Consider the following 27,845-nt stretch of genomic DNA (forward strand, 5'->3'; position numbering starts at 1 on the left):
GTGTTTTAGTGAGATTCACTCTTGCTCAAACTGATTTTTCTCCATTGACCAGACATAACCTGATGACCTTTAGGTCAGGTCAGGCAGTTGTGACCTTAAATGTCAAACACCAGACTCTTTAGTGCTGGTTATTTATGATACTGCGACTCAAGTAATGTGTTTATGGCGTCTACGGTTAGATAAACTTTGGCTTTTCGATGTTTGAAACACAGGTACTAGTATACCTCGGCAGTTATTGCAAATTCTCAGTTGATAAAAGTCTGATGACGATCTAGTGCTATAAAGCGTCATTATGCCATCTGTGCACACCCATGCAACATTTATAGTTCTGTTTGTTCCCCTTTCGTCCATTCTACCTCAACCGTGGGAAAGAATGCACACTTTGTGTTTTTGGCACATTTGCAGATGCAATTTGGGCTAATTTGGCTCAAATTGAGGGGAAAAAGAAATAATGCTGTTGTGAACACATTGAGTGTATTTATCATTATCTAGAGATAGCGAGAGGGGGAAATTGATGGTCTCATTTTCTCATGACTGCATCCCTCATAACAAATGCGTTTTACTCCCCTGACTCAATTTACGTTTTTGAATATTCTTCTCCATTATCAGTCCCCAGAATGTTCATTTTTGATAGCCAGAATGCTTTAGAAGAAATGTCATTAGGAAGCTCTTGATGATCATCTTCTGAATTAGAAACCTACTGTATTTGATGTTGTATGTGAGCTTCATGCAGCCCGCTGCAGGTTTCATTGCATGTTGAAAAGCCAGTAAAACTATCAGCTGATGGAGCTTAAGAACCTGCAATGACTTGGATATGAAAGAAGGAGATTTGCGGTCACTCAATGGGGCTAATTAATTGACCATTTTGTCAGTCCCACACTAAGCTGTCTGATCACTGCCAACCTCGTTTGATGTTCAAGACTTTCTTTTTCTTCCTTTGAGAAATGAGATGTATTGACAGGCCCACACTGAATCTGCATTGGCAAAACTCCACAGAAAGCTCTGCAGAACTTCAGCCTCCCTCATTCAAGCTATACATATCATATGCCCTCTAAATGTATTATTTTCTAACATGATTTTCAATTAAGTAAGTTGATTATGCTTACCAGTAATGGTGCTTTACACTAGAGCTTTTGGTACAGAGCTCTGGTACGGTTTAGAATTTAATTCAAATCCTACTTTTGTATGTGGAAGTGATCCATCTTAACTCATAGAAGTGCCATTTCTAATTTCTAATTAACAATTCATTTGAGCAATTGTGGTCTAACGGTTAGAGAGTCGGACTTGTAACCCACAAATTGCGTGTTCGAATTGTTGGTGTAGGGAGTGAATGAACAGTGCTTTCTTCCACTCTCATTACCCCTTGAACAAGGCACCTAACCTCCAATCACTCCCCGGGCACCACAGCAAAATAATGGCTGCCCACTGCTCTGGGTGTGTGTTCAATGCTCACTGCTGTGTGTGTTCACTTGGATGGGTGAAATGCAGAGCACAAATTCAGAGTATGTGACACTATACTTGGCTACACATCACGTCATTTTCACTTTTGTTTTCATTTCACATAATTCTGCTAAAAAATCCAAAAAGAGCTGTCTGGGCATAGTTATTGCTAAGTTTGGGTGTATTCACACTTGGCAGGTTTGGTTTGATAAAAAAAAAAAAACAACTCTGTTAGTGCGTTTCATTTGATTATGTGTGAACGATGCCATCCAAACCCTGGTGCGCACCAAACAAGCGGACCGAGACCCACCTTTTTATCTAAACGAACCAAAAAACAGGACGTGATGTCACAAGATGCGACCCTAAAAAGAACAGAATGCTCAAGCACAACTGGTTCTTCTCATCATAGGAGTCACGTTGCCCATCACAGTTAGGTAAAGGTGTCGGAAACACCATCTCCTTACAGCAAATCTTTGTTTGTGTGCAACGGAGGAATTCCTGGTGCTGTTTTGACTCCTTTACACATTTTAAAATGTCTCAATGTGTTCTCAGCTGGTAAAAATGCCATCATATGTACACACATACTGTACATTGAGCACATTTAGCCCAGCACACAGCTGGATGTTTGGTAAGTTCCATTGCAAGATATACATCATAAAAGTCTTTTTTTGTATCTTTAGGTTCGGTCTTAAAAATGAAAGTGTGAACGCTAAGTGAACTAGGACTAAATGTATTATTTTCTTTTTGGTCTGGACCAAAAACAAAACAAGAGAAATGAACTACAAGTGTGAACACACCGTTTATTGTTTTTTTTTTCTATAATAATAATGGTTTTAAAAGAGAAGCAAACTACTACAAGTGTGAACACACCTTCTATGGTTGATTTTATTGGTAATAATGGTTTTGAAAGAGAAATGAACAAGTGTGAACACCCTTAATGGTAGGGCTGGGACAATACACCGAATCTTGATTCACGATATGAAGAATCTGGAGCGAGTCTGATATTTTCCCATGTATCGCAATTGACTCTTCGCAAAGACCCGCCCCCCTTAGTTACTGTTGCTTTGTCCGACAAGCCGTGGCGCTGTCACACCACAAACAGTGAAAAATACATTGCGGAGCGAAGAGGACACTGACAGCACGTCGACAGACAATACAAAGTGGGTTACTTATGATCTTAAACAAAGTCCCAGCTTTCAAACTGTGTAGTTTTTTTAAGAAATTAAAACAATAAAAACCGTTTTGCGGCTCTTTAATATGTCGTGACCATGGTCGTGACAGATTGCTATAGTGCCTCAGCTCAAGAGGCTCGTAAACCGATCATCTCTTCCTACTAGTTCATGTATAGCATCAAATAAACATGAATAAACATGAGCATGAATGTTGTTTCAAATGCGGAACTCCGCTGAGGTTAATCTTCTAACTACTGACTGCTTTGTCGGACAAAATGGCGGATTCGGTGTTGTGATTGGTTAGATCGCTTGTCAATCAAACTCCCTGCGAAGGGTCAATTCTCTCTCAAACCAGTTCTGAGTTTTTAAACAGCAGATGGCACTACTATATGTGCTTTAGAAACACTTGTACACTGCCTGCTTCCAGTTCCTTTACACAAACCACATAAACCTAAAATAATCATTAATAAAGTTTGAAAAGGTTGAAGTGAATTACAAATCTCACATCATAAAAATGTTCTGAGCCGAGGTGCAAGTATTACATGACTCAGCTGAACACACGAGCACTGTCCAGCAGTCATCTTCGTGAGCGTTTGAGAGTGTGCGGTTAAAAACTAGCCTAGAGCGCCATCTGCTGTTAAAACTAAGCTCGGAATCGATTCGAGAGAGAAAATATCAGGATTGATCCAGATTCATTGTATCGATCGAGAATTGATGCATCGTCCCAGCCCTACTTAATGGTTTATTTTTATTGTAATAATGGTTTTGAAAGAGAAACAAACTACAAGTGTGAACATGCTATTGATGGCTGATTTTTATAGTAATAATGGTTTTGAATATTAACCAGACTTGCAAAAAAAACAAAAACTTTAAGGTCTACGTTTGATCTCCAGGTAATCATAGTCGGAAGAGATACTAGCAGCTTGGTTGAGCTCGAAGCAGTTTTCTTCAGCATTCCTCCTGTTGGCTTCGGCTGTGATTTAGAGGCTCCTCCAGCTCCTCTGTAACTGCAGTTCCAACATTTCCCACTTACACATAGCAAGGCAGATGAATCCAGATCCCCAGCACTTTAACACTGTCCATTGTGGAATTCAATGTGATAAATGTGCATTTAAAAAACGGACTGTTATTGAAGTTCAAGGATCATTTGATCTCATGGATGGAAGATGTATTTAGTGTCGCCTTGGATTCCACCAGATAAATAAATCAGCATCTCTGCCGTTAGAAAGTTTGGCCAGCCGTCAAACCCTGAGATCAACACACGATCCTCAGTATTCCTCCTAGAAAAGCTGCATTCAGTGTGCGTGTCCAAATATACCAGCAAATTATGCAAAAGAGCAGTTTGGTTTGTGCATGTGGGCTTGTTAAAAAGCGTTCGCAACATGCATAAACGGAAATTACAGCTGTGGAGGCAAATGATAGGACTTATAACTCACTCGTAAATTTGAGAGTATTTTTCAAGTGCAGTTAAGCTTGTTTACATTCTTGTGCCATGTTTCAGCTCCTGTCGATCTTACCTGGAGATCTTTACCACAAATTCATACCGTGACAAAACAAAACTTTTTTGAGGTGTACAGCAGATGTTTGATATATGGAACCTGCTACATCAGTGGTTAATCTAAAGTGCAGGATGGTCAATATAAATAAAATGTAATGATGTAGTGATTGAGCAAATACACTAAAGTGTGAAAATCTGCTGATCTCTCTGCTGAGTGCAGATTTCACACGAGTCTAGTCATAACACACATATTTGCAGTATCTGTACAAGATGGGTTGTCACAAACAATGTAAATAGTATGTTATGTGGAAATAAGTGTTAGTTCTCCCTTGATAAGATATCTGAAAATTCTAAGAAAAAAATAAATAAACAATTCCCATCAATCCTGAAAAAAAGATTTGTTTTGTCATGGTATAAATTTGTGGGAAAGATCTCCAGGTGTGATGCGACGGGAGCTAAAACACGGCACAAGAATGTAAACACTCTTAACAGCACTTGAAAAATACTCTCAAATTGTATAGCAAAAGTGGCTGAGATTATTAAACTAAGATTGAGATTATTGAGATGAATAAAGGTTAATTATTAATAATAATTAACACACTCTTATGCTCACCATTTATTTGATTTAAAAATACAGTAAAACAGTAATCGTGTGAAATATTATTACAATTTAAAATAACTTTTTTCTATTTTAATATATTTTAAATTGTAATTTATTCCTGTGAAGCAAAGCTGAATTTTTAGTATTATTACTCCAGTCTTCAGTGTCAGATGATCCTTCAGAAATCAGGGTTTGTTTTAGGGTTAGTTATAAGAGAAGAAATTACGCATTGTAATAATGCATAATTTACTGTTATTACTATAGTAATTACAGGTAGTAACATTTAACTGTCACTAAAATAGTGTTACCCAACATTTATTTAAAATATAATTTCTTTGTAACAATTTGAAAGTCTTTACTGTCTTTTTTATCAGTTTAATGCATCATTGATGAGTAAAAGTATTAATAACCCTAAACTTTTGCATGTGTGTATGTATAAATATTTGTAATTTATGAATAGAATTTTTACTCAAAAAAAGGAGAAAACATAATTCTCCATCATTCACAGAATACTGCATTCTCTCAGTTTGTTTGTCTGTTCATTATATATTTTGGCTAATTTTTATGACATTTCAGCTCCATTTAAGACTTCAGAAAATTTAGTCTGGGCCTGATCATGTCTATGTTATCCTACCATTACATACACCTAGATACTTTTCCATTCCCGCTTTATGATCTTCAGACAGATAGACTTCCCCGTAATCCTTGTTGACTGCCATGTTAAAAGAGCCACTGTTTTCGAACGGCACCAGAGCAAATGCATTCAAGATGTCCACATTCTCCAGGGTTGTTAAATTAGAGTGCCAGCGAACATGAAATCTGACAAGATAGCCAAAATGTAACCAACATGGGGTTGTTTTGATTGGGGCCCAGAGTTTCATGAGGTCACAGCAAATTAGCAGCGATCTTTAAGAGGTTTTCAGGCATTAGCAAGTTGAAGTCTGTCTCCGCCAAATGGTTGGAGGCTGCGAAGGTTGGGAGGAGATGCTGACGGAGGCAGAAACACGCGCCACGGCATTCCTGCGTAGAAGCTGAGGCTCTGGGACTGTCGGGAGGGGGTTGATTTAAGACCCCTGCAGCATCTTCACAGCCTGCTGCAGTTTAAACGGATGAATGCGTTCGCTCTGCGGAAACAAAGCACCGCCGCTTGCTTGGGTTGTTTATCACTGCAGGTTGGCGGGTTGCACGTTCAGCACGCTGGTTCTGATGGAGCACCCGTCATGAAGATTGGGATCACATGAGTTGGAAAGTACACGGCCGATTGCAACAAGCCACTTAAGATAAGAAATCCCATCATAAACGAATAATCACTAAGGGTTTTCCTAGCCTAAGGAGTTTGTTGCAACCAGCAGCAGATGGCAAATATGTATCAGAAAGACCGAAATCTTCAATTTGAATACAAATAAGTCAGTTAGTCTGTGACAATTCAGATAAGTCGGGTTTTATTTGTGTTTGCAATGTTTTAAGTAGTGGTAACTAGTAGTAGACTTGTCAACAAACATATTAGTCAATGAGCCGATATAAGTTGTCATATATACAGGGCTTGACATTAACTTTTTTGGTCACCAGCCACTGTGGCTAGTGGTTTCCCAAAGTTACTAGCCACACAGCATTTTACTGGCCACAATTTTGACATTGATACCATGGGGAAAAACTTCCATATAGATGTTTTAATATAATCTCATAATTTGGCTTTAAGACCTGACACACAGATCCATTATACTGTTACACATGTGTTTTCTTTCTCAACTGTTTACGTTCACTTAAAACATAACTGACTGTGTTTACATGAATACTTGCCAGGACCAGCATTTTGACATTATTTTCTGTGTATTTGTCCATTTAAGCGCAATAAGCAGCGAAAAATAACTCAATTTGGTACTGAGAGGTGGATTTATGTGTGCGCACTTTAAATGTGAGCACAAAATCTGCGGGAATGAGTAAAATTATGTGCAATGTGCATATGTGAAATTCAAGCCCTGTAGCAGCAACAACATTCATCCGGAGCAATTGAAACTAGTGATTGAGGGGAGGCGGGTTTGTGTGTCAACTTACTGTCGTAGAGATGAGAGAGAGAGAAAGAGCAGCTTTTATCTTGTGTCTATTCTGCAGAAAAAGAGTATTAGAAGCATTTTAGATATTTCTGTATTGATACGTATTGGAAAATCAATATTTTTGACACTATATATGTATATATCATACATACATACACATATATATGTAAATATCATACATACATACACACACACACACATATATATATATATATATATATATATATATATATATATATATATATATATATATATATATATATATATATATATATATATATATATATATATATATATATATATATATATATATATTGATACCATGTCAGGACAATCAGGACAATCATTCACAACCTCAAAAATATATGTGCAGTTTCATCACTTGAACAAAAGTAAAAGTAATACTTTAGTGAAATGCCGTTTTTGATGCCAAATGATTTGGCACCTGCTGTTACATTACTGATGTTGGCCGTAAAGGTTTTACAGTAATTGCATCTTTGGCTTGTATTATGTTGCTCTAATGAATTGGCCGCTTGAATTGAGGTTGGATTGATATTTCACCAGTGTTACTGTCGTCCTTTTAGTTGTGTAATGTATTAAGCAGGCATGCAGAGAGAAAGGACAGTGGTAGAGGGGCTCTCAGATGGGTGGAGATCACTTTTCAAAGCAGTTTTAGCAGAGTTGGCACTCTGTAGACCTGCTAAGAGGCCCACAGGAAGTCATTTGGGGCAGAATTAGTTAAAACATCCTGCCTTTGGGCCACTTTCACACACTGGTGCTTCTATTCCGGCTAAAAAAAGGTTGCAGTGATTAAAAACCCAAAGCAGTTATGAGGAGCTATAATGTTCAGTGGCTATCATGTATTTAATTACTATTAAAGTTCCAGACCATATGATATTAAACAGAATCGTTCAGACAAACCATAATTGCATCTATTAACGGGACATTCTTTGTGCTTGATAAACCTTGGTTTTTGGAATGGGACATTGGGAGCCACTAATCAGCAGTCACATGGAATTTGCTCCGCAGAACTCTGCATATTTGGAATGGCCGTCATTCACTAGTTTGTATACTTCTCTGACCCCATCCATGTTTGTTTATTAAATATTTTGGTTAATGTAATAATACTTTCAGCTGCTAATAAGAACATAGTACTCTGGCTCTGTTTAACAGAGATTTCCATAGATTTTCTGCCAAAAATCAGTGTAGAAAACATGATAAAAGGCCACAGATTCTGAGTGAGCCAAATGTCGCCTTGTTCATTCGGCAGTGAGCATTCAACTGATTCTAGATTGTGGTGTTTGTCTGTTTGAAAAAGTCGGCAACAGTTGACCACTGGATTTAGTAATCGAGCCAAATCAATCTGACCAAACCCTGTACGGATGAGGGTCTGTGGTGCGTTCATGTACCAATGTGGCAAGTTCAGCCAGAAATATGTCTGGATGGTGACTTAATGATTGCCGCATTTTAAAATTTTAGTGCAATCATGTGGCTCTTTCTGTCACAAAAACAGGTTTTAGAAACCCACCATCGCTGTTGGAGACACGGGATGGTAGGAAACATGGCCGCTCATGCTCCCGTTTGAGGTTTTTTTCAGCTTTGAGGTTCAGCTTTGTGGCTTGCATGGAGTATTGTCCCCAATAATTACTGTAACATGCCAGTCCTCCAGTCTGATGTGTTTTTATTCCTCATATCCTGCCATGATTGTGATGTCACCGTGGACCAACTGACCTTAAAACACACGCTCTCTTTGAGCACACAAGAATATCATATAATGACTTGAGTTGAATGAACTATGACAGATTTATATATTTTGCTAAAGTTGTTGGCTAATGGTATATTTTATTTGTTTGTCTTTGCGTCAGATGGATGTTTTTGGCTGTATAGCTTCTTGTGCATTAAATTAAGTTCAAGCTGATGTTCTGTTCCATTCAGTTGTGCTCTGTTCTGTTTTTCCGTTCTTATCTGTCGTTTCGGTCGGGTTTAGAGATTGTGTATGTTCATGAGGAAATTCCAGCGGTGGAGAACGAGTGAGTTTGTTCCTCCCAGAGCCGCTGAACACGATGTGAAATATTTTGATGGTCGTACGCGGTGCTGATGGGAAATGAAGGCGGGGTTCATGATCTTCAGGAGTATGTGGAGGTCTTATCAGGGCTCGGTCTCCCAGTGGAATGTTTATAGAAAGCAGGCCCGTTTCAGGGGTTGCTGGCACAGAGCTGCTGTGGGCTTGTTTGCTTTTGCATTTGATTTATGGGCCGGGCAGCGAAATAAAGGCAGGAAACCCAGCACCCGGCCCCACCGTTCTGCTGATATGCAACATCACGCAGCAGCAAACACAGGGCTAAAACCCAGACATTTGCCAAAAAACAGCCATAATTAAGTTTTTCATGACCATTTTGTAGCCTCTCTGAACTTTAGGACTTCTTTTGTTTTGCTGTTGTTTTTAAGAATTTATATATTATAAGTTAATATTTATATAAGTTAATTTTTAAAATAATGAGTGTTTACAGATTCCTAAACTCAATGAATAGTCAGTTTGGACTGGGGAGAATGTTTTGAAATTTTGAAAGGTACAGTATATTTTCATTATATACGAATTGCTTTTATCACGTAATATGAGGCTTTTATGGGTTAAATGTGCCTTAAAGTCAACATTATGTAAAAATTAACCCTATTTACTTTTATCTACACATTCCTTGCCTTAATCTGTACGATTCATCAGTGCACATTATTCCAAAGGAAAACATGTTTGTCTCTATATTTTTTCATCAAAATGTCATAACTTGCTCTGCCTTTAAAATGTCTTTCCTGTTCACCTGATGTGGGAAATTCCTTATTTTTCAATCCACTGGCACTATACTGGTATTTAATGGCTTTTTTCTTGATCCAAACCATCCCTGTGGATATAATCAAGTTGCATCCTACTTTTTTTAAATATATATATATATATATATATATATATATATATATATATATATATATATATATATATATATATATATATATTAGTGTCTGATTATAGAAGTAATGTGAGTTGTGAAAGCCGTTTCATGTTGTCTGCATTTATTTAACCTAATGTGGATTCAAAGGAATAATCCCTTGAAAACTTTGCTTGCTTGATAAGTCCCTAAGTAAAACCCTAATTGTAGTTTTTGGATCAGTTTATGTGGATCAGTATCTGTGCGTGTAAGAGAGAAATACATCAATCTCAGTGTTTTTCGCTGAAGCACGAGAAGTGAGGATAATTCATCTGGACAGCCATAAGGTGGAATGAGTGGGGAATCCTCCTCACCTGCTTGTAAAGGAGAGTTTCCCTGGCCAATAACTCATATCTTGTGTGTTAGATGCAGATGGCTCTGGCCTGTTTCAACCTGCCGTGTTTCACTGATAGCAAACAACCAGCTCATTCTCTGGAAGGTCAGCGATCCCTGTTCATGCTGTAGATCATATTTAGATCATGTTTTATGTGTGGAATTAAGTGGAGCAGTTTTCCTGACAGTGTTGTAACTGCTTCTCACTTTTAGAGCAGGATTGAGTTTCAGTAATTGGCCTTAGTTATAAGTCTCTCGTGATTGGAGATTAACCTTTTGCTTTGGCTCAGTAGTCCTTGTTTTTTTTTTTTGTTTGTTTTTTTTTTTTTGAGGAAATTACTCTGATTATTCCACTCATGGCATGGCAAAGCTGTTTTGAATTGTAAACAGACAACATTATGGCTTAATATTAGCTATTCTGAGGTTTGTGCTGTCTTCTGAAAGTGAATAGTGTATGTGTGCAGACTTTAAAGTTAACATTAAATGACTTTCAAGATCCAATTCAGGATAAACCCTGTTGGTCTCAGAATAGTATCCAGGGTCAAGGAAAATCTGGAAACATAAGGGGATTACTTTTCAGCCCTGGAAATTTCCATAGTGAATATGTTTTTGTGGGTATGCTCTGGTTTAAAAATTACTTTTGAAATTATCTTGAAATTATTTGGTGGTGGTGATGATGATTATTTATAAAGAAGTCATTATTTAATAATCATCACCAAAGTTATGGAAATCCATTTGCTCTTGAAAATTTGGTCTTGAAATACACTATACCACATCAAGATTCCTTAGTCAAGCAAGTATCTCTCCCTTTCTGTGCTTCTTTGGTGCCAAATGCCAATATTCCATCATTTTGGATACACATGAAGGAGCTTGTGGAAAATGCTGTGTTTAACCAAGTGTTTTTAAGTTTTTAAGCATGGTTGAGTGTGGTTTCCATCCACCACAACTACAATTTAATTTCCTAAACTTCATTTTGGCAGAATAGTTCAGCCAAAAATGAAATTTGCATCATGAACAAATTGAATTTTGCTCTGTTCCTAATGGCATAGCAGACTGGCAAAGGTATGTCTTTTTGGAGCTTGACAGCCATGGAAACTGAGGCATCTCATTTTGTGTTTCATGGAAGAAAGAAAATAAGGAAAATACACGTTTTCACACCTGGCTTGTTTGGAGCGTTTGATTCGGAACCTGCATGGGACATTTTCTCCCTCGGTTTGGTGCATTTAGGGATATATGAACTTGGCACAAATGGATCCAAGAATGCCTTAACGACCCGTTTGAAAACAAACTCTGGAGTGGTTCACTTGTGATGAGTAAGCAATCCGACCCAGTGGAACCATGAACCAGGCTGAATCACAAAGTCTAATGAATCATGAGCAAAGAGCATAGAGCATCATGAGCATAACCTTGAGCAAAGATGAAGTAAAATGCCTAATAGATATTTGGTCGGATTAACATATTTCAAAACAACTTTCCTTAACTTACCTAAAAATACCAATGAAGCCTTGATTCTTGCTCAAAATGTTAAACTATTATAACTACAGCTACAAAGAAAGCCACTATAAGCCTGCAAAGCTCTTCATGGAATATCCATTCTGAAGGATCACTGATATGAGTGGAATCTCCGAACAAAAACAGGTGAACTATGACCAATGAGAGGACAGTTTACTCGCACATTGATGGAATTTTCTGGCTTTCCGTGTTTTAACTGTCATATGGTAGGGGGCGCTATTACGCAACTTCTGAAAGAGTAGAGAATCTCTGAATCAAAACACAGGTTAAAAAAAAGAAAAAGAAAGGGCACAAACAAGCGATAAAAGCGTTGCTTATGCACATTATAGAACCCGTCCACACGGAGACGCACTTAGCTGTATACACATACATTTTGTATCGTATAAGCGTTTCGTCCAGATGAGCCGGCATTTTGGGAGCCTGAAACTGCTATTTTTTTAAACCAGGTCCCAGAGTGAATAAATCTGAAAACGACACCCTTGCGTTTTCGTGTGTACAGCCAATCCGTATATTTTGTGAAACGATGATGTCATCACCCCACATCTTGACCCTAGTCAGACACCGCTACGTCACGTAACAGCAACAACAACAACAATAGCGGACTACATGCTTGTGTTCGTGCCGCAGAAGCTACTAAATCCTGTTAGCTTGAAAAAGCTAAAATAAAGCTTTATTTCTAAGTTTTACTAAAGTTTGTGTACAGCGCACAAGGTTTAAGCGCATGTTCCATTTTTAGTGTATCTCTGTGGCAGAATTACAGTGCCACATACAGGTCTGTGCCCGGTTGCATAAAGCACCTTAAGTGTAATTTTCCCTTAAGATCACCCTTATGTTTCCCTTAAACTTAAGGGTGTTGCAGAAAATAACCGTTAAGTGTTACTTAAGGGTTTCTTTAGGCGAAACGTCATAAACCCTTAAGAATTTCCCTTAAGTATATATTTTTCACTTAAGTAATGCGTAAGTGTTGCATAAAGCCCCTTAACCTTCATTTCCCTAAGTATATCGTAAGGTTCGTAAAACTTCACCTTAAGTGTTACACAGAGTGAGCAGGATCAATCCAAGTCGTATAACGTGCCACGATCGGCCGCTTTATATGATAGACAAATTGTACTTTAGCGGTTTATTCACATAAACATTGATGAAATATAACATATCTTATTATCTTATATGGTCAACGGAAGCGCAAACATGCGTGCATCACACGCAAAAACAAACCTCATTGGTTCTTGCGCGCACATTTGAGCTTCCGACACAGCCGTAATCATATGGATGTCTTTCAATAAACGGACATAAATGATGAGAGAATATTAAAAATATCTTTATTTGTTATCCAAAGATGAATGAAAGTCTTATGGGTTTGGAACGACATGAGGGTGTCAGGGTGAGTGAATGACGGCAGAAATCTCAATTTTGAGTAAACAATCAATTTGAGTTTCTCGTCTCTTTCATATTTGGTTTTCTTTTTTGTTTTCCTTATCCATATTATGTTGTTTTCTGTGAAAACTTACCACGATACGTATTAACAAATAACGTGTCCATGGCAACAGTAGAATTTTTTAACGGCAAAACCTGGGATGCTGTCGTTAAACACTTAACGGTTTCCCTTACCTAAGAGAACAGTTTAAGAGATTATATGCAACACCCTTAAGTCATTCCCTTAGTTAAGGGGAAATCACGCCTTAAGTGTCATACTTAAGGGAAAAACTTAAGGTGCTTTATGCAACCGGGCACTGGCATGTATACTACATAGTTTTGAGTCAGTTTCAATGGTTTCGTGTGTACGAAGATATTTCTTGAGACAAGGAAAAAAAAAGATTGAATAGGGAAAGCTCTGGCTTCATGTGGACGTGGCCGAAGTCTTTAAAAAAACAAAGTTTTTTTCAGCTTTTTGTTCAAAATGTTGCTTTTTTTTGATTAAACTTAACAACATTCTTTTTTTAATCATGTTAATAAAAAAAGAATGCATGAAGCTAGAATAAAACATTTTGTTTGTGTAAAAGCAGAGGCTCTGTTCTTTCTTTTGATATATTAAATGCTCATAAATTCATAAAACAAAATATTCTGGGGGTCATGAACATTTTGTGAAAATGAACATGTTGGCGGTGGCTGGCAACTTAAAAAAAAAAAAGAAAAAAAAAAGGTAAAGGTAAAAATGGCTGGTAAAGAGTTAAAGAAGGTTGTGGTGAGAGCGACGGAGCTCCAGCACACGTGACGCGGGCTGCTGTCTGAATGCAACAGGTCTCGGTTTAATCTTGTTAACGCAAGCATGCGAGGAATGCAACAACACAATTACCGCTCATTATATAATATTAATTTGTACACTCCAGTGTTATCAACACACATCCACTCCCCTTTCTGTCTCGTTCCCTTGCTCGCTTTGTTTCTCCTTCTTTTCCGCACAGAAAAGCACGCTGACTGAGGCTTTGCATTACTGACATGCCAGCTGAGAAGTTTGGACATTTTTTTTTTTTTGCTTGTTCCCCCTCTCCGCCTCAGAAGCCTCCTGATCCCACACAGCTGATTAGCCATCCTGAAGACATGAGAGAAAAGTCTGAGATGGCACCCGGGCAAAAAAAAACAAACATTTGAAATTCTTATCATTGAGCACAGCCATTGAAATCAATTTTTTTGATTCCTAGTTCTAGAATTTCAATGCATTGTCCTTTTTATCTGCCAATCCAATCAAAGTTTAGACTTGTTTAAGAGAACTCTGAAACCCTCTGATTGTGGTTTTAAACACAATTTTTTCTCTGTTGCGAAAATGCAAAACCATCATATAATTCTTTATGTTTTTATATAATTCCATAGGTTTTTCATTTGCTTTTAGGGTAAACTCGATCTGGACCTGTTCTTATTAGGTTTCGGGACATTCATCCAATAGCAAATGGTATCTCCTTCTTTGCAGGTGAATATCGTACAAACCTATCATGTCTAAGTTTGTCTTTGATTTTTAAAGGCTTACTCACCTTTTTGGACAACCACAGGATGATTGTCAGGGCTATTTTAAGCATTGCGGTTGCCCACCAGTAGACCTGCGGTTATCACCTTTTGTATGTTCACCTGCACCCTTGCTGTGGTTTAAGAGGCCTGGCATGAACCATTAACCAGAGGTTACGCTCGGGGTAGACCGCCTCTGGATGTGTCAGAATGATTTACACATCTGAACGACTAAACCATGATGTAAATACCAGCAACAACCCGCTTCTGTTGCCCACATGATGAATCCAGCTCTCAGTGTTCTTGTTTTGACTCACGAGGATCAAGTGCTTGCATGTTCATCAGTTTCATTATGTGACGTGATGACATCCTACTGAAGAGTGTTAGTGTTTGGTGTCTGTATTGTGCTAATTGTTGCCAAACACTATTAAGCTGTCTTTTTACAGTCAAGCCACCTGTTTTCTTGCTTTCTTGCATTGAGATGGGCTCCTTTAGGATTTCTATCCAATCTTGATGTCCTCATCTGACCCGTGTCATAGGATTAGGGTCAGTGCTTTTGTGTAGGACTGGGAGATAAAGCTTGAAAATAATATCTCAACAATTTCCAGCCTTTGGAAGATATATATTTTGGCATTGTTTGTTATATACTTTGCTCTGAAGAGTCTTTTTTTTTTTTTTTTTTTTTTTTAATTGTAGAAAACATAAATTTGACAAACATTTTAGACAATTAAATTTAAAGGGGTGGTTGATTATGATTTTACTTTTTTAACTTTAGTGGGTGTGTAATGTTGCTGTTTGAGTATAAACAAAGCTCAAAGTTGCTCAAAGTTTAATGCAAAGGGAGATATTTTCTTTTAAAGAATTCTCTGTTTAAGAACTACAACAAACAGCTGGTAGGGACTACAACAAGCTTCTTTCTGGGTAGGTGACATCACTAATCCTAAAATTTACATAAACCCCACCCCCGGGAACACAACAAAGGGAGTGAGGCCGTGTTGAGCTGCTTTAGAGAAGAGGAAGAGTTGTTGTAGTAGAGTGTTGTTATCATGCCGTCATTGTACACCAGACTGCTTCACAAATGACGGTCAATTCAACACTGGATTTGCACAAAAGATGAACATGACGGCACATGCTAGTGGATGAGTTGAATCAACTCCACAGCAACTACATAAATTTATCCACTAACCACTAACGTCCAGTTTCATTCTAAAAGTTGTAACTTCTTCCTGAGTCTCTCCATCAGTGTCGACTCCGGTTTGAACAATGTAAGGCTGAACACCGTTACTGACAGTCCTCATCTTGGCTGTGTGAGATTCTCCAGCTTTGTTGTTGTTGAGCAACCGAAGTGCAAGCTGTCTCTTTTGGAAAGAGGCTGGGAGCAGCAGCTCATTTGTATTTAAAGGGACACACACAAAACAGTGTGTTTTTGCTCACACCCAAATAGGGGCAATTTTATAAGCTATAATAAATGATCTGTGGGGTATTTTGAGCTGAAACTTCAGACACATTCTGGGGACAACAGAGACTTACATTATATTTTGTATACGGGGCATTATAGCTCCCCATTAAATTGAGTTGGAAAATTCAATAATTGTTTAAACATTATATTGTTTTATTCGTTAATGTTTATATTGTTTAATTTGATATCACTTACAATAGAATTGCAAATAAAAAGCATATTAAATGTATCGCTTAGCCTTACTTCTGCTGCCCTTCTGGAATGACCTACGAAAGAGAAGTCATCAGGGCTCCGTTTCAAACATTCCAGGCATCTTCAGAGGCATGCTGGGTCGGGCCAGATTTCAGTGCAGACATAAGGTGTTTGTTAGTTATGGATAGCAGGTGGATGGGCTGTCATCAGCAGGTGCCTGCAGGCAGAGTTAGGCCAGGTGATGGAATCTTGTCTGGAGATACACCAGGCCTCGGATAGGAGACTGGAGAAAGGCTTAGAGCAGAGCTCTGAGATGGACTGAGATTAGGGAGAGATTTCCGTTTATCACTGAAGTATTATGGAGTGGTACAGTGGTCTTATTAGGTCTGGCTGGAGATAAGGAAGTGTATGGTTTGCATGCAAGACTGTGTAAATGTTCCGACCTGGCATAAATGGACTGCAAGTAAATTTCGAGACCTGCACTGAAAAAGACAATGAGCTGCACAGAAAACAGCCTCTCGAACAGCACGTAATTCCGATTTCAGTTCTCTTCCACAGCTTATATGGCCAAATACACAAAAAAATTATGTCAAAATGCCCATCCTGGTGAGTATTCACATAAACACAGTCAGTTATGTCTTAATTGAACAGGAACAGTTGAACTAAACAGTTGAAAAAGAAAGCATAAGTGTAACAATATATTGGATCCGTGCACCTCTTAAAGTGAAAGCAGCCTAATAAACCTGCTGCTGTCCGAGAGCTTATTGTTAATCAAACAACAATAAACAAAGAGAAAATCACTCACTGATCTTGATTTGTGATCTTTTTTTTCTTTTTCTTTCTTTAACTGAGTTAAAAAAAATTGGATCAGAAAAGTAAGACTGATTACCTCTTCACTATTTGCTAGTTGGTCAAATTAGTTCTTAAGACAGTCTTAATATAGTGTCTTTGTTTATGCACCTGGCCACAGATTTTCAATGTGATTTCAGACCATTGTATATTTTCTGCTGTTTTAACTGTAAGCTTTACTAAATGTTCTAAAAACAGTGTATCCATGTTGTGGGATGTCAGCTTGCTTTTATTTGTTGTTTCACTCTTATCAGTCTTCCTGTTTATAGTGGTTGATCATTTGTGTTTTGAGTGTGTTTAGATATGCTGAGACCTGTAGTGAGAAAAAACAAGAGCTTTTCAGTGTTTACAGCTCCACATCCACAGCTGGAATAACATCTTTTAGCAGGAAGTCAAATCAAACAGAAGCTCTAGTCATGCCTAAAGTCTCATGTCCCTTATTAAGGAGAAAACTTCCTGTTCACAAAGTATGAGGCTGATCATTGTTACTCTCTAAACAGTAACTTTTGCATGACTTTCTAGACTTTTTTTTTTCTTCTTTTTTTTTTTCCTAGAATTCATTTCTGTTTTTACATTCCCTGAGGAAAATTTGAATGGTATGGACCAAATGTCTTTCCCCATGCTTTTAGCGTGTTGCCAGGGTGTTAACGGTGCTTTTTGCGACTTAATATGCCATTGCTAAATATGAGCAATATTAATAATGTTTGCCTTCACAAACACCACCAATACAAGACATGTGATCTTTAGGTGCAGGACACCTGTTAAACTATAAACTCAGTTAGTTAAGGCTCAGCACCTTTTTCATGAACACTTTATCAATGACAAGTCAAGGTCATTGATAAATGTGAAACTGACATTGGGAAACCTGATCAGCATTAAGACGAGCAATTAAATGGACCAGGCAAATTTAACACAAATGCCAGATGGTTGAAAAGAACACACATACAGTATATATTCAGCTGTCAAAACAAATGGTAAGAGTCGATGGCTTCCAGACCATGTCAAATTCCTCACTTTCATCTGAATCAAATTTTGCAAAGACACGCTTGAACTCTGAGAATTCATAAATAGTTGTCCTTGGAATGACACAAGTGAAATCTGACCCAAGTTGCCTTGACTTTATTTATTTACCACATTTGTTTTCAACTGGTGAGAAATAAACCAGCATTATGTTTGTGGGTTCCAAGTCACAGGCTCACCTGTGGTAAAATCACTGTAACGCACGGCCTATTTTGGCTTATTGCCCTAGTATACAACAGAGTAGAGCTGCACGATTCTGGATAAACTGAGAAACACATTTTTTGTTTGTTTGTTTCAAATAGAGATTGCGATTCTCCCATGATTCTGAACAGACAACTTAACAAAATAACTTTTTTTTTTTTTTTTTTTTTTTTTTTTTTTACACTTACACTTATTCTAATTTCTTTTCTTTTTTTTTCTTTTTTTTGGATCAATTTTTTATTGATTATTGTATAGATAGGGTCACATACAGTTGTTCATAGACAAAATAGCATAATTTAATAGAGATTGTGACAAAATGTTAATTGCTGCAGTCTATTTAAAAGTGTTTAATTTAAATTTATTATTTGAGAGAAAAAAAACAGTTTGAATGAATGATTTAATGACTCATAAATGTTTCACTTGTTTTATTACTGGATGAATCAGTGTTTTTTAACAAATCTCTTGAATGAATGGATGAATCAGCGTTTTTGAATGAATCTCTTGAATGAATGATTCAATGACTCACTCATAAATGCTTCACTTGTTTTATTACTGGATGAATCAGCGTTTTGAGTGAATCTTTTGAATGAATGATTCAATGACTTTCTTATAAATGGTTTAATCCCAGTATTTCTCTGATAATTTGAATATTTGTTACAGAAATAATGAAACTGTGATGCTGAAAAGACTGTGAAGTTGTTTCATACGTGACAACTGCTCTCTCTGGCCTAGTGGCAGCACCAACCCAGATTTAAATGCTCCGGTGTGATTTTTTTCAAAGGTTTAAAAGACACAGGAGAATCGTTGTCATTTAGGAATGAGATCGCCATCATTTAACAATCAATCGTGCAGCTCTACAGTAGAGCACACATGCAACACTGTATCCCACAACGCAATGTGTTCGATATGCAATGATAACTCCAACTTGACTCATTATTTGATTGACTACATTTTTACAAAACTGAATGCTTTTAATATTATATAACTTGTGACAGTATATGAATCTAAAAAGCCATGTCCAAATCTGTTTGTGGTTTGTGTAAAGAGTATATTGATTCATAAATGTGCTTTTTCCCCCATTTCTACTGAGATATTAGTCTGATTTATAATTATATTGTCTTTGGAATTGAATAGACATGACATCATGGTGCCAGAGTTCTGTCTCCTTCCTTAGTAGGTGCCTTCATACAAAATTGCTGTCTGTTTAGTCATTGACCGACTAGGCAGCTGCCTTTGCTTTTAGACACAGCTGTGGAGAAGTGCAAGGAGGCTTCCTGTTTGTGCACAACTCCAGTTTCTCAGATCCAATTTTGCCTGGAAACAGTTTTTCCTTAATGCTCTAGTAGAAGCAGTGCCAGAAATTATGGTCCGCCATCCTGTTTGTGAAGCACAGAGCTCATTTGTTCATGGGAGGCGGGATATTAGTTGTGGCAGTGGTCTGAGCAGCAATCCTATTATAATGGACTTCAGCAGATTGTGAGTTCCGACAAAGCAAATCACCTTTAAAAATCAGTGACTTTCCAATCCTGTTTATGAAATGGTGAAAATGAGGTTTGCGCTCTCGTTTGCCTGTTTTTTTCCTGTTTATAACACATGAATCAGTGAGGTTTTGATTGACAGTATATATATATATATATATATATATATATATATATATATATATATATATATATATATATATATATTATGGCTGTCAATATATAATTTTTTTTTAATCTCGATTAATCACACACTTTTCGGGAAATTAAGCAAACACCATTTATCTTGTTTAACGCCATCATTTCCTATATCCAGCAAAGTAAAACCATCAGATTGAAGAGTGATTTTTACAAAACTGTATTTTTCATATTTTTTCAATGTAAATTAAGATGTCTTTCCAAAAAAAGGACACTTGCACACTCCAAAAGGAAACCAAATAACCAGATGATATGATTTCATATAATTCATACATTTATGTAGGCAACACCAAAGCACCCATAAAAAAAAAATCACAGCAAAAAATAATAATAATAATAATAATAAATAATAAAAAAACAAAAAAAACAACAGAATTCAGTGTATAGTATGTGCAAAGAGCTTTACATTTAACATTTATATTTTAGACAAGTCAAGTTTTGATACTGAACAGGACCACATGGAGATGCCAAAAAACCCTAAACCAACCACCCTGACCTGCAAATATACTTAAAGTGCACAGCAACATACACAGGACAAATCCAATCCTGAATGTGTGTGAAAACGTGAATGTACTGAAATGTGTCTGTGCATAAATACAATGTGCGATCAGAGCGTTGAGAGCGCTCACGATTACATGATTTCTTTGCATCTGTACGTCACTGCAATCGTCCTTACTTTGATTGCAATCCTCATCAATCAAAACTTTCATAGCAAGAAGCTGGTTTGCTTTATCCAACCGAGAAACAAAGTTTTCGTATCATCTGGCCATACAGCGGTGGGATGTTTCGATGTTCTGTTCAGACAGGACAAGCGCGATGCGGAAGGGCTCGCGCTCTTCAGATACAATGACACAATATGACAGAGAGTTTGTGTTTTAAAGCGAAACAGACACTGGAATGAATAATTCTCTCTGCCATCTCTGATATAATCAGCATGGACTTTAAGATCATCTAACTGCGTGACTTAAATTGTTATGACGCAATTTCACATGCTTCCCTAATTTTTTCGCGTTAAATGCGTGAATTAATTCATTTTGATATATATATAATTAATTCATCCAGAAAATGTTTGTCTTTTTATCCAAGTTGTACCGCCAGTGTCATGAATTCTTCTTTAGCCTGTTATTCAATCCCTCTCTCTGCTCTGCCACTTTCACAACCCCATCAGTGGATAAAATGAAGCCCATACTGCATTTTTCTCTTGTTGAATGTCTCATTTCCCTTGTAAATATGTCATATTACAGTAGTAAAATGTGTCAACATGTTATGTTGACTTTAAAATCAGACTTTGGCTTGACGTTTGTGTTCTTTGTGTGTTGCAGGTATCCTCCTCCTGCGTTCCTGTTGCCAACTATGAACTGGTAAGAACGTCTGTGGTTGTTTTGATGACCTGTTTTTGATCGTTTCCTAGAACAGTGATCACTCAGAATCTGCTCTGTTAATCAGATTAATGATAAAGAGGTTTTTTTTGCCTATTTTGGAAGCCAGCATGTATCATCCCACAAACATTAATATTTATAAGAAGGAAATAAAAGCTTGGGGTCTTCGGTTCAGATCTCTCCCAAGACCTAAATAAGCCATGGGGAATAACAAAGCATGAACGATAGCATAGTGAACATTCCTTTTTTGGTTTGAATTGTGTTTTTGGTCTCCAAAAGATCTCTTTCCTCCTCCTCCTATGTACGCTCGCCTGCGCAAGGCAAGCCAGAATCCATCATTGCGCTACCCGCATTACTAAAAGGTCACTTGTTGTATATAGTGTGTTCAAAATGGAAGAATTTTTTTTAGTTTTTTGGCTTTCATCAGCTGGGCATGTTTTGGTTTATTCTCTTTCTCGTTCCCTCAATCACTTCCCAGATAAAATATGAAATTGTAGAGCGAGCAGTGTGAATGCAGGTATGCAGGGCCGCTGTCGGACTGAATCCTGCCGCAGGCACCATAAACACACACTTCAAATCAGATGGCCTGTTTAAACACTAATGAACTGAGCTATAAAAGCTGATGTTCTGATGACAAGTGTGAAAACTGAGAGGCTGGAAGACTACAAAAAAAAAAAAAAAACATGGGACAAAACTTGTTATAGGACTGCAAAGATAAAAGTTTATGTACTGAGGAATAATGTTGAATCCGTTAAGGACATATCATGAATCTGACTTTTTCCGTGTTTAAGTGCTATAGTTGGGTCCCGGGTGAATCTACCAATCCAGAAAACGTGAAAAAGGACAACCCAGTAACTTTGTTTTGATAAGCCTTTCTCTGCAATCATGTGAAAAAAACGAGCCGCTCAGATTTCCCTCTCCTTGTCACATAGGAAGGGGATCTTATTATAATATTAACGCCCCTTAATCTGCACGTTTCTACCCACGGCGCCGCATTTTGTTTTCGCAAGCAACAACGCTGTACCAGTTCTAACACTATGGCAAAAGTTCGATGAAAGCATGCTAACTGTTCTGTCATTGGCTGCACAGACGAGCACTGAACACTATTTAGAGTCTCGTTAGCTTGAAAGTTCACTCTGGCAAGCTTGATTGCTAAAAAAGGATTGTTTCTGTTCAAGCAATATTTTGGAAAAAATATTAGATCATTCACAGCATTTGATAGCAAACATTAGTCTGGTTTGTATGGCTCTGTTTGGCAAACAGGTCCGATATGTATAGTGGGCGTTCATACGGGTTTTGGACAGAAGATTAACATGACGGCACATGCTAGACGATGAGTTGAATCAACTCCCAAAGCTTACACCCAATTTTTTTACGTCCAGCTAATGCAACCGGCACCAGAGACTTATATTATATCTTGTGAAAAGGAGCAAAATAGGTCTCCTTCAAATGTAATATTTTAAACTATTAATATTTTATATATAATATTAAAATATAGAATTATTTATGTTAAATGATCTCTTATTTTTTTTATTTAATTATTTATATATTTGTAGTATTAATATAATTAACACATGTAAAACAAATAAATAATCTATATAATTATATATACAGTAATATATATATATATATATATATATATATATATATATATATATATATATATATATATATATATATATATATATATATATATATATGTATGTATGTATGTATGTATGTATGTATGTATATATATATATATATATATATGTGTTATGTTATGTTAACTGTTATGTTAATTTATGTTATTATATATAAACATATCATAAAATGATAAACCACATTGGAATTAGGACAGGATCAGGGCATGATGTTTTGATAATGTGGGTGTGGGGGTGATAATGTGTTAATTTTGATAAAATAATAAAAAAGATTAATATCAAAGTTTAAATGTTGACAGGTAAGACTGTGACAGATGTTTTGTCTGAAGTGAGTGGGTGAACACAGTGTTACAGTGGAGGCCTGTGGCAGCTGAACTTCAATAAGCAGAGCAAATAAACAGGGATCTTAAGGACAACAGTGGCTGTATTTATAATGGGAACTCAGAGCAGCTGTCCAGATAGAAAGTGAAAATGAAGAATCTGCTTATGTAAGGCTTAGACTTGCAGCATGAACATCTCAAACATGAATATTTAGTGTCTTTGTTTACCTAAAGTCTGTTGAGGAAAGCTTCGGAAATTCAGCCGCTGTCCCTCAGCACTCGCACACACCGCCTTCAGCAAGGACAAAGCTGCTGAACTCACTATGTTTACAATGACGCAGCTCAGTGAAGCCAAAAACAACCCTGTTTAATGGCTTTTCAGTGAATCCAGGAGTATTTCTGTGGTCGGGCTGAATCTTGTAGACCTGCTTTCTCCTCGCTCCATGTTTGGTAAATTCTCCTCTGCTCAATGAGTTGTCTGGCTGGTGGTTAGACCTGTGATCCGAGACCGAATAACAATGATCAAATGTCTATGTGAATTTACAATTTTGGATAAAAAAGGATCACTGTAGGTGTTATGATCTTAAAAACATAACACAGCACATCAGGAAGATAGCTAATGTGCCAGTATATTGAGGTCATTTCAGCAAAATTCTTTTTATTTGTTTTTATACATTCATTGTGGCATGATAATTGTCTGTAAGATGTATTCATGTGCTTAAAGAGTTAGTTAACCCAAAAATGAAAATGATGTCATTAATGACTCACCTTCATGTCGTTCCAAACCCGTAAGACCTCCGTTCATCTTCGGAACACAGTTTAGGATATTTTAGATTTAGTCCGAGAGCTTTCTGTCCCTCCATTGAAAATGTATGTACGGTATACTGTCCATGTCCAGAAAAGTAATAAAAACATAATAAAAGTAGTCCATGTGACATCAGTGTGTTTGTTAGAATTTGTTGAAGCTGCTGACGCAAGACGCTGCTGACGTGTTATCTGGTGCGCCCGAGTCATTAATGACAATTTTCATTTTTGGGTGAACTAACCCTTTAAGGATAAATAAATCAAAACAGGAGCACAACTGAGATGCATTTCACCCCAAAAGAAAAAAAAGGAATGAGGGGAATATTAAAGCGTGCACACACACACACACACACACACACACACATATATATATGCCTTTGTGACACTGTTTTTGTAACAATTAAACCTATTTACTGCCAAAATTTACAATTACAGATTTTATTAAAAATGTAAATTACATTAAAAAAAATAATTATATAAAAAGTACATTAAAAATATAGGTAACACTTTACAGTAAGGTTTCATTAGTTAAAATTAGTTAACTGCTTTAGTTAACATGAATTAAGAATGAACAATATTTCAAAAGCATTTATTAATCTTATAATTTTATATTATATTATGTTATATGTTATGTTATATTAGCTTATATTATATAATAATACATATTTATACATCATAATATTATTTGTTGTACTACATTAAATTAAAAAAATATATAATATACAATTTATAAAATCACTCCACATATTACTGTACTACAGTTGAGAATTTGCATGAAAAGCTGCAAACTAGTGCTGAATGGTTATTAAAATAATGCAGAAAATCTTTTTTTTTTTTTTCTGTCTTTTAAAAAATACTTTAATAATTAATTTATTATTATTATTATTATTATTATTGATTTTGGGTGAAATGTGACCTGGCCATGTTTTTGAGACATAAACTCATAAACTGACCTTGTACAAAAAGTACAAAGATGTGTGTTTTAACTTTACGTTCCCTATCCAAGGTGATCTGCTGTGTTGTACTGTTTGATAAGACATGAGTGGACGTCCAGACACATATATTACGTGGGCGTTATCTCAATAATATGCTCTCTACATCGGTTGTATTCTGAATACAAGCTTCAGGCTTTCTCTCTCTCAGAGCTGTCTACCTTCTTCTAGAGCCATCTGGCCTGCGTCTGTTTCACCACAATGTGATATTGGCCATAATTGGCCATGAGAGGGTGAAACACATGCCGGGCCTCAGATGACATTAAGCAGACCAGCGTTACTCTAGTCTTTCTAGGTCTTTCTGTGTATATTCTCTGTGCCCAGGCCCTTTAAGGCTCTCTGTTTTGCATCCTCTCTCGTTTTCTCAGCATATACGATGCATTTTGCAATACGTGACAAGTCCTTCCCCTGTTGTGAGCGTTAACCCAGCATCAGAGGTTTGCTTTGGGACGTTTCTTTTCGCAGGTTCTCACAGCTCGGAATTCTTTAGCTGAATACCATCTTCGGAATTCTTTCCGTAGAACTCTCCTGGGATGGAAGACAGGCACGGACCCTCCATTAGCATAATGTAAACACATAGTGCCACTGAAATGCACAACATCTCATCGGTTTACTTTTTTCCATCCCTGCTGCATTTTGCTGGAAAAGTTGCAGATGGCTGTTAAAATCGTGAGAGAACAGCAGCTGTCACTGATGTAGAAAAAGGTGTGTGTTTCTCACCTGCGCTGTAATATCCATCATAACCCGGGGTCAGATACACTGGAGACCCAGCCAACTTTCCCTCCTAGTTGTCGATGTTCAGATGAGGTTGAAACAATCAAAGGTTGTTGTTGTTTCAGCCATGCCTGGACATTAACCAAACACATTTAAATCATACTGCAATTGGCTCTGAGGTGCTGGAGACAGGAATGAAACAACATGTCCTTTTTAGGTGCTCTGTGTGCCGCACTTTGACAGATATCTTTAGATCTTTGAGCAGAACAGCTGCTTGCCTCCTCAAACAACTAATTTTCACAGTTTATGAACCAAATTAGCTATCGTATAATCCGATATGATGAGGGGTTGCAAGGAAATCGTCACTCTTTTGATGACCTATCCAAGCCCTCAAGCCCCTAAAAAAAATAAAATAAAATAAAAAAGCAGTCAACCATTTCAGGACTCCAATTGAAAGGGGTCATATCATACATTTACACTTTAATTGGTTTATTATTTTTAATTATTAGTTATTTTAAAAAAATAATGAATATACACATAGATTAAAAATAATTATTACATATATTATTTTTAATTAATTATTATTTATTTTATTTAATTATTTGTTTTATTTATTATGTAATATAATTTATAATTACATAAAATTTATAATTATAAAGCCATTGTAAATTATAATACAATTATAAAATAATCATTTTATAAAATATAAAAATCAACTTTTTTTTTTATATTAGTATTACATTTTTGTGCACCCCAGTCATAATTTTCATTTATCATTTTCTATCCTCTCTCTGATCCTGAATATTAAAGGGGTCATGATTTGAGAAATAAACTTTTCCTTGAGCTTTTGATATATAAGAAGTCATCGTAGTATAAGAATATCCTGTAAGTTTCAGAACTAAAAACTTTCTTGTTAGTCCAATAAAAGCTTTTATTGACACCAGGCCCAGCGAACGACTGATCCTGAAATCTGCCTATCATGGATAGGTGAAACACCGCCTCCACAGAAGAAATCAACGCCTACTTCATCATTGCAACGTTAGCCCCGCCCACTGGTGTGTTAGTGAGATGACGAGGAGAGAATATCGATACTGGACTAAAAATTACATTACCTTTCCAAAGATCCTAAAGCTAGGAATATGGTTATTTATTTTCAACAATGTGAATGTCTCAGTTGAGCTTTATTTCTTTGTATTCGTTACATTTCACTGTGGATTCTTTGGTAAATCAATCACATTTCGGCACAGGCTTCGCAAACAGACTTTTACGATATGGACTCGACAGTAATGAAACAACATGTAAGAAACTGTGTTAATTTTAATGCCTGATATACAGTATGTAATGATTCATGTACAGTCATGTTCTTTGTCTATGTGTCAGCAAATCAAACCAGTGACTAAACAATCAACTTCACGTTGTTTCTCTTAGCAGGATAAAAATAATCTGTTATTTCAACAGTGATTAAATTATAGAAAACAATCAAAGAACACTCCCTTTACAATAGCTGGAGCTGTCAAACAAACAGCACGAGTTTATCAGTGTCCGGGTTCTGGACTCGTGCCTTAACTCCTATTTTATTCAATGAATCTCTTATTTACATCATGTTTGTACTGTTAGTTAGAGTGTAATACTCAGTTATTCAAATGGAAATATGTTAGCCAATCACAGCAGTGGGCATTTACACTAAAGTTTCATAGCAGACACGCCCCTAAACAGAGCGTTCTAATAAGAGGGCTAAAATCAGGGTAGGAAAAATACATTTTATTTCTAAATTATGACAATTGTTGATGTAAAAAACATACTAAGTGTTGATTTGATAATGGTTGTGTTCAAATATATTCTTCTGGCTGGCTTTAGAAACTTCCATATTTAATGAGCAGTTTTTGAAGCTTGTAGTTACAGGACATATATAGTACATAATATACAGTAAATACTATATCAAAGTCTTATCTATAAAGGTAAACTACATTTAGATTCCTCATGATATAACCCCTTTAAATCAACAAAGGAGCAATGCACTGTGCTGTTGGAGGAATGTGCACTTCCTGTAGCCCCCAATAGGGGGCAGCAA

The 27,845-nt window shown here is 36.7% G+C and overlaps 1 protein-coding gene across 9 annotated transcripts in view; it reads left to right on the forward strand.

Annotated features, from left to right (window-relative positions):
- The window catches only part of tns1b (tensin 1b), a 293,434-nt gene that overhangs the window by 164,312 nt on the left and 101,277 nt on the right, over positions 1–27,845 (forward strand). For 8 of the 9 annotated variants that reach the window (XM_067408603.1, XM_067408600.1, XM_067408602.1 and 5 more), the window contains one exon: positions 21,245–21,283. In XM_067408603.1, coding sequence (XP_067264704.1) covers positions 21,245–21,283 — 39 coding nt within the window. Of the gene's footprint in view, positions 1–9,111; positions 9,336–21,244; positions 21,284–27,845 lie in introns of those variants that run through there. The other variant, XM_067408607.1, reaches the window with a different exon arrangement.

The sequence above is a fragment of the Chanodichthys erythropterus genome, chromosome 14 (genome assembly GCF_024489055.1).
Source record: "Chanodichthys erythropterus isolate Z2021 chromosome 14, ASM2448905v1, whole genome shotgun sequence".
Classification (NCBI taxonomy): Eukaryota; Metazoa; Chordata; class Actinopteri; order Cypriniformes; family Xenocyprididae; genus Chanodichthys; species Chanodichthys erythropterus.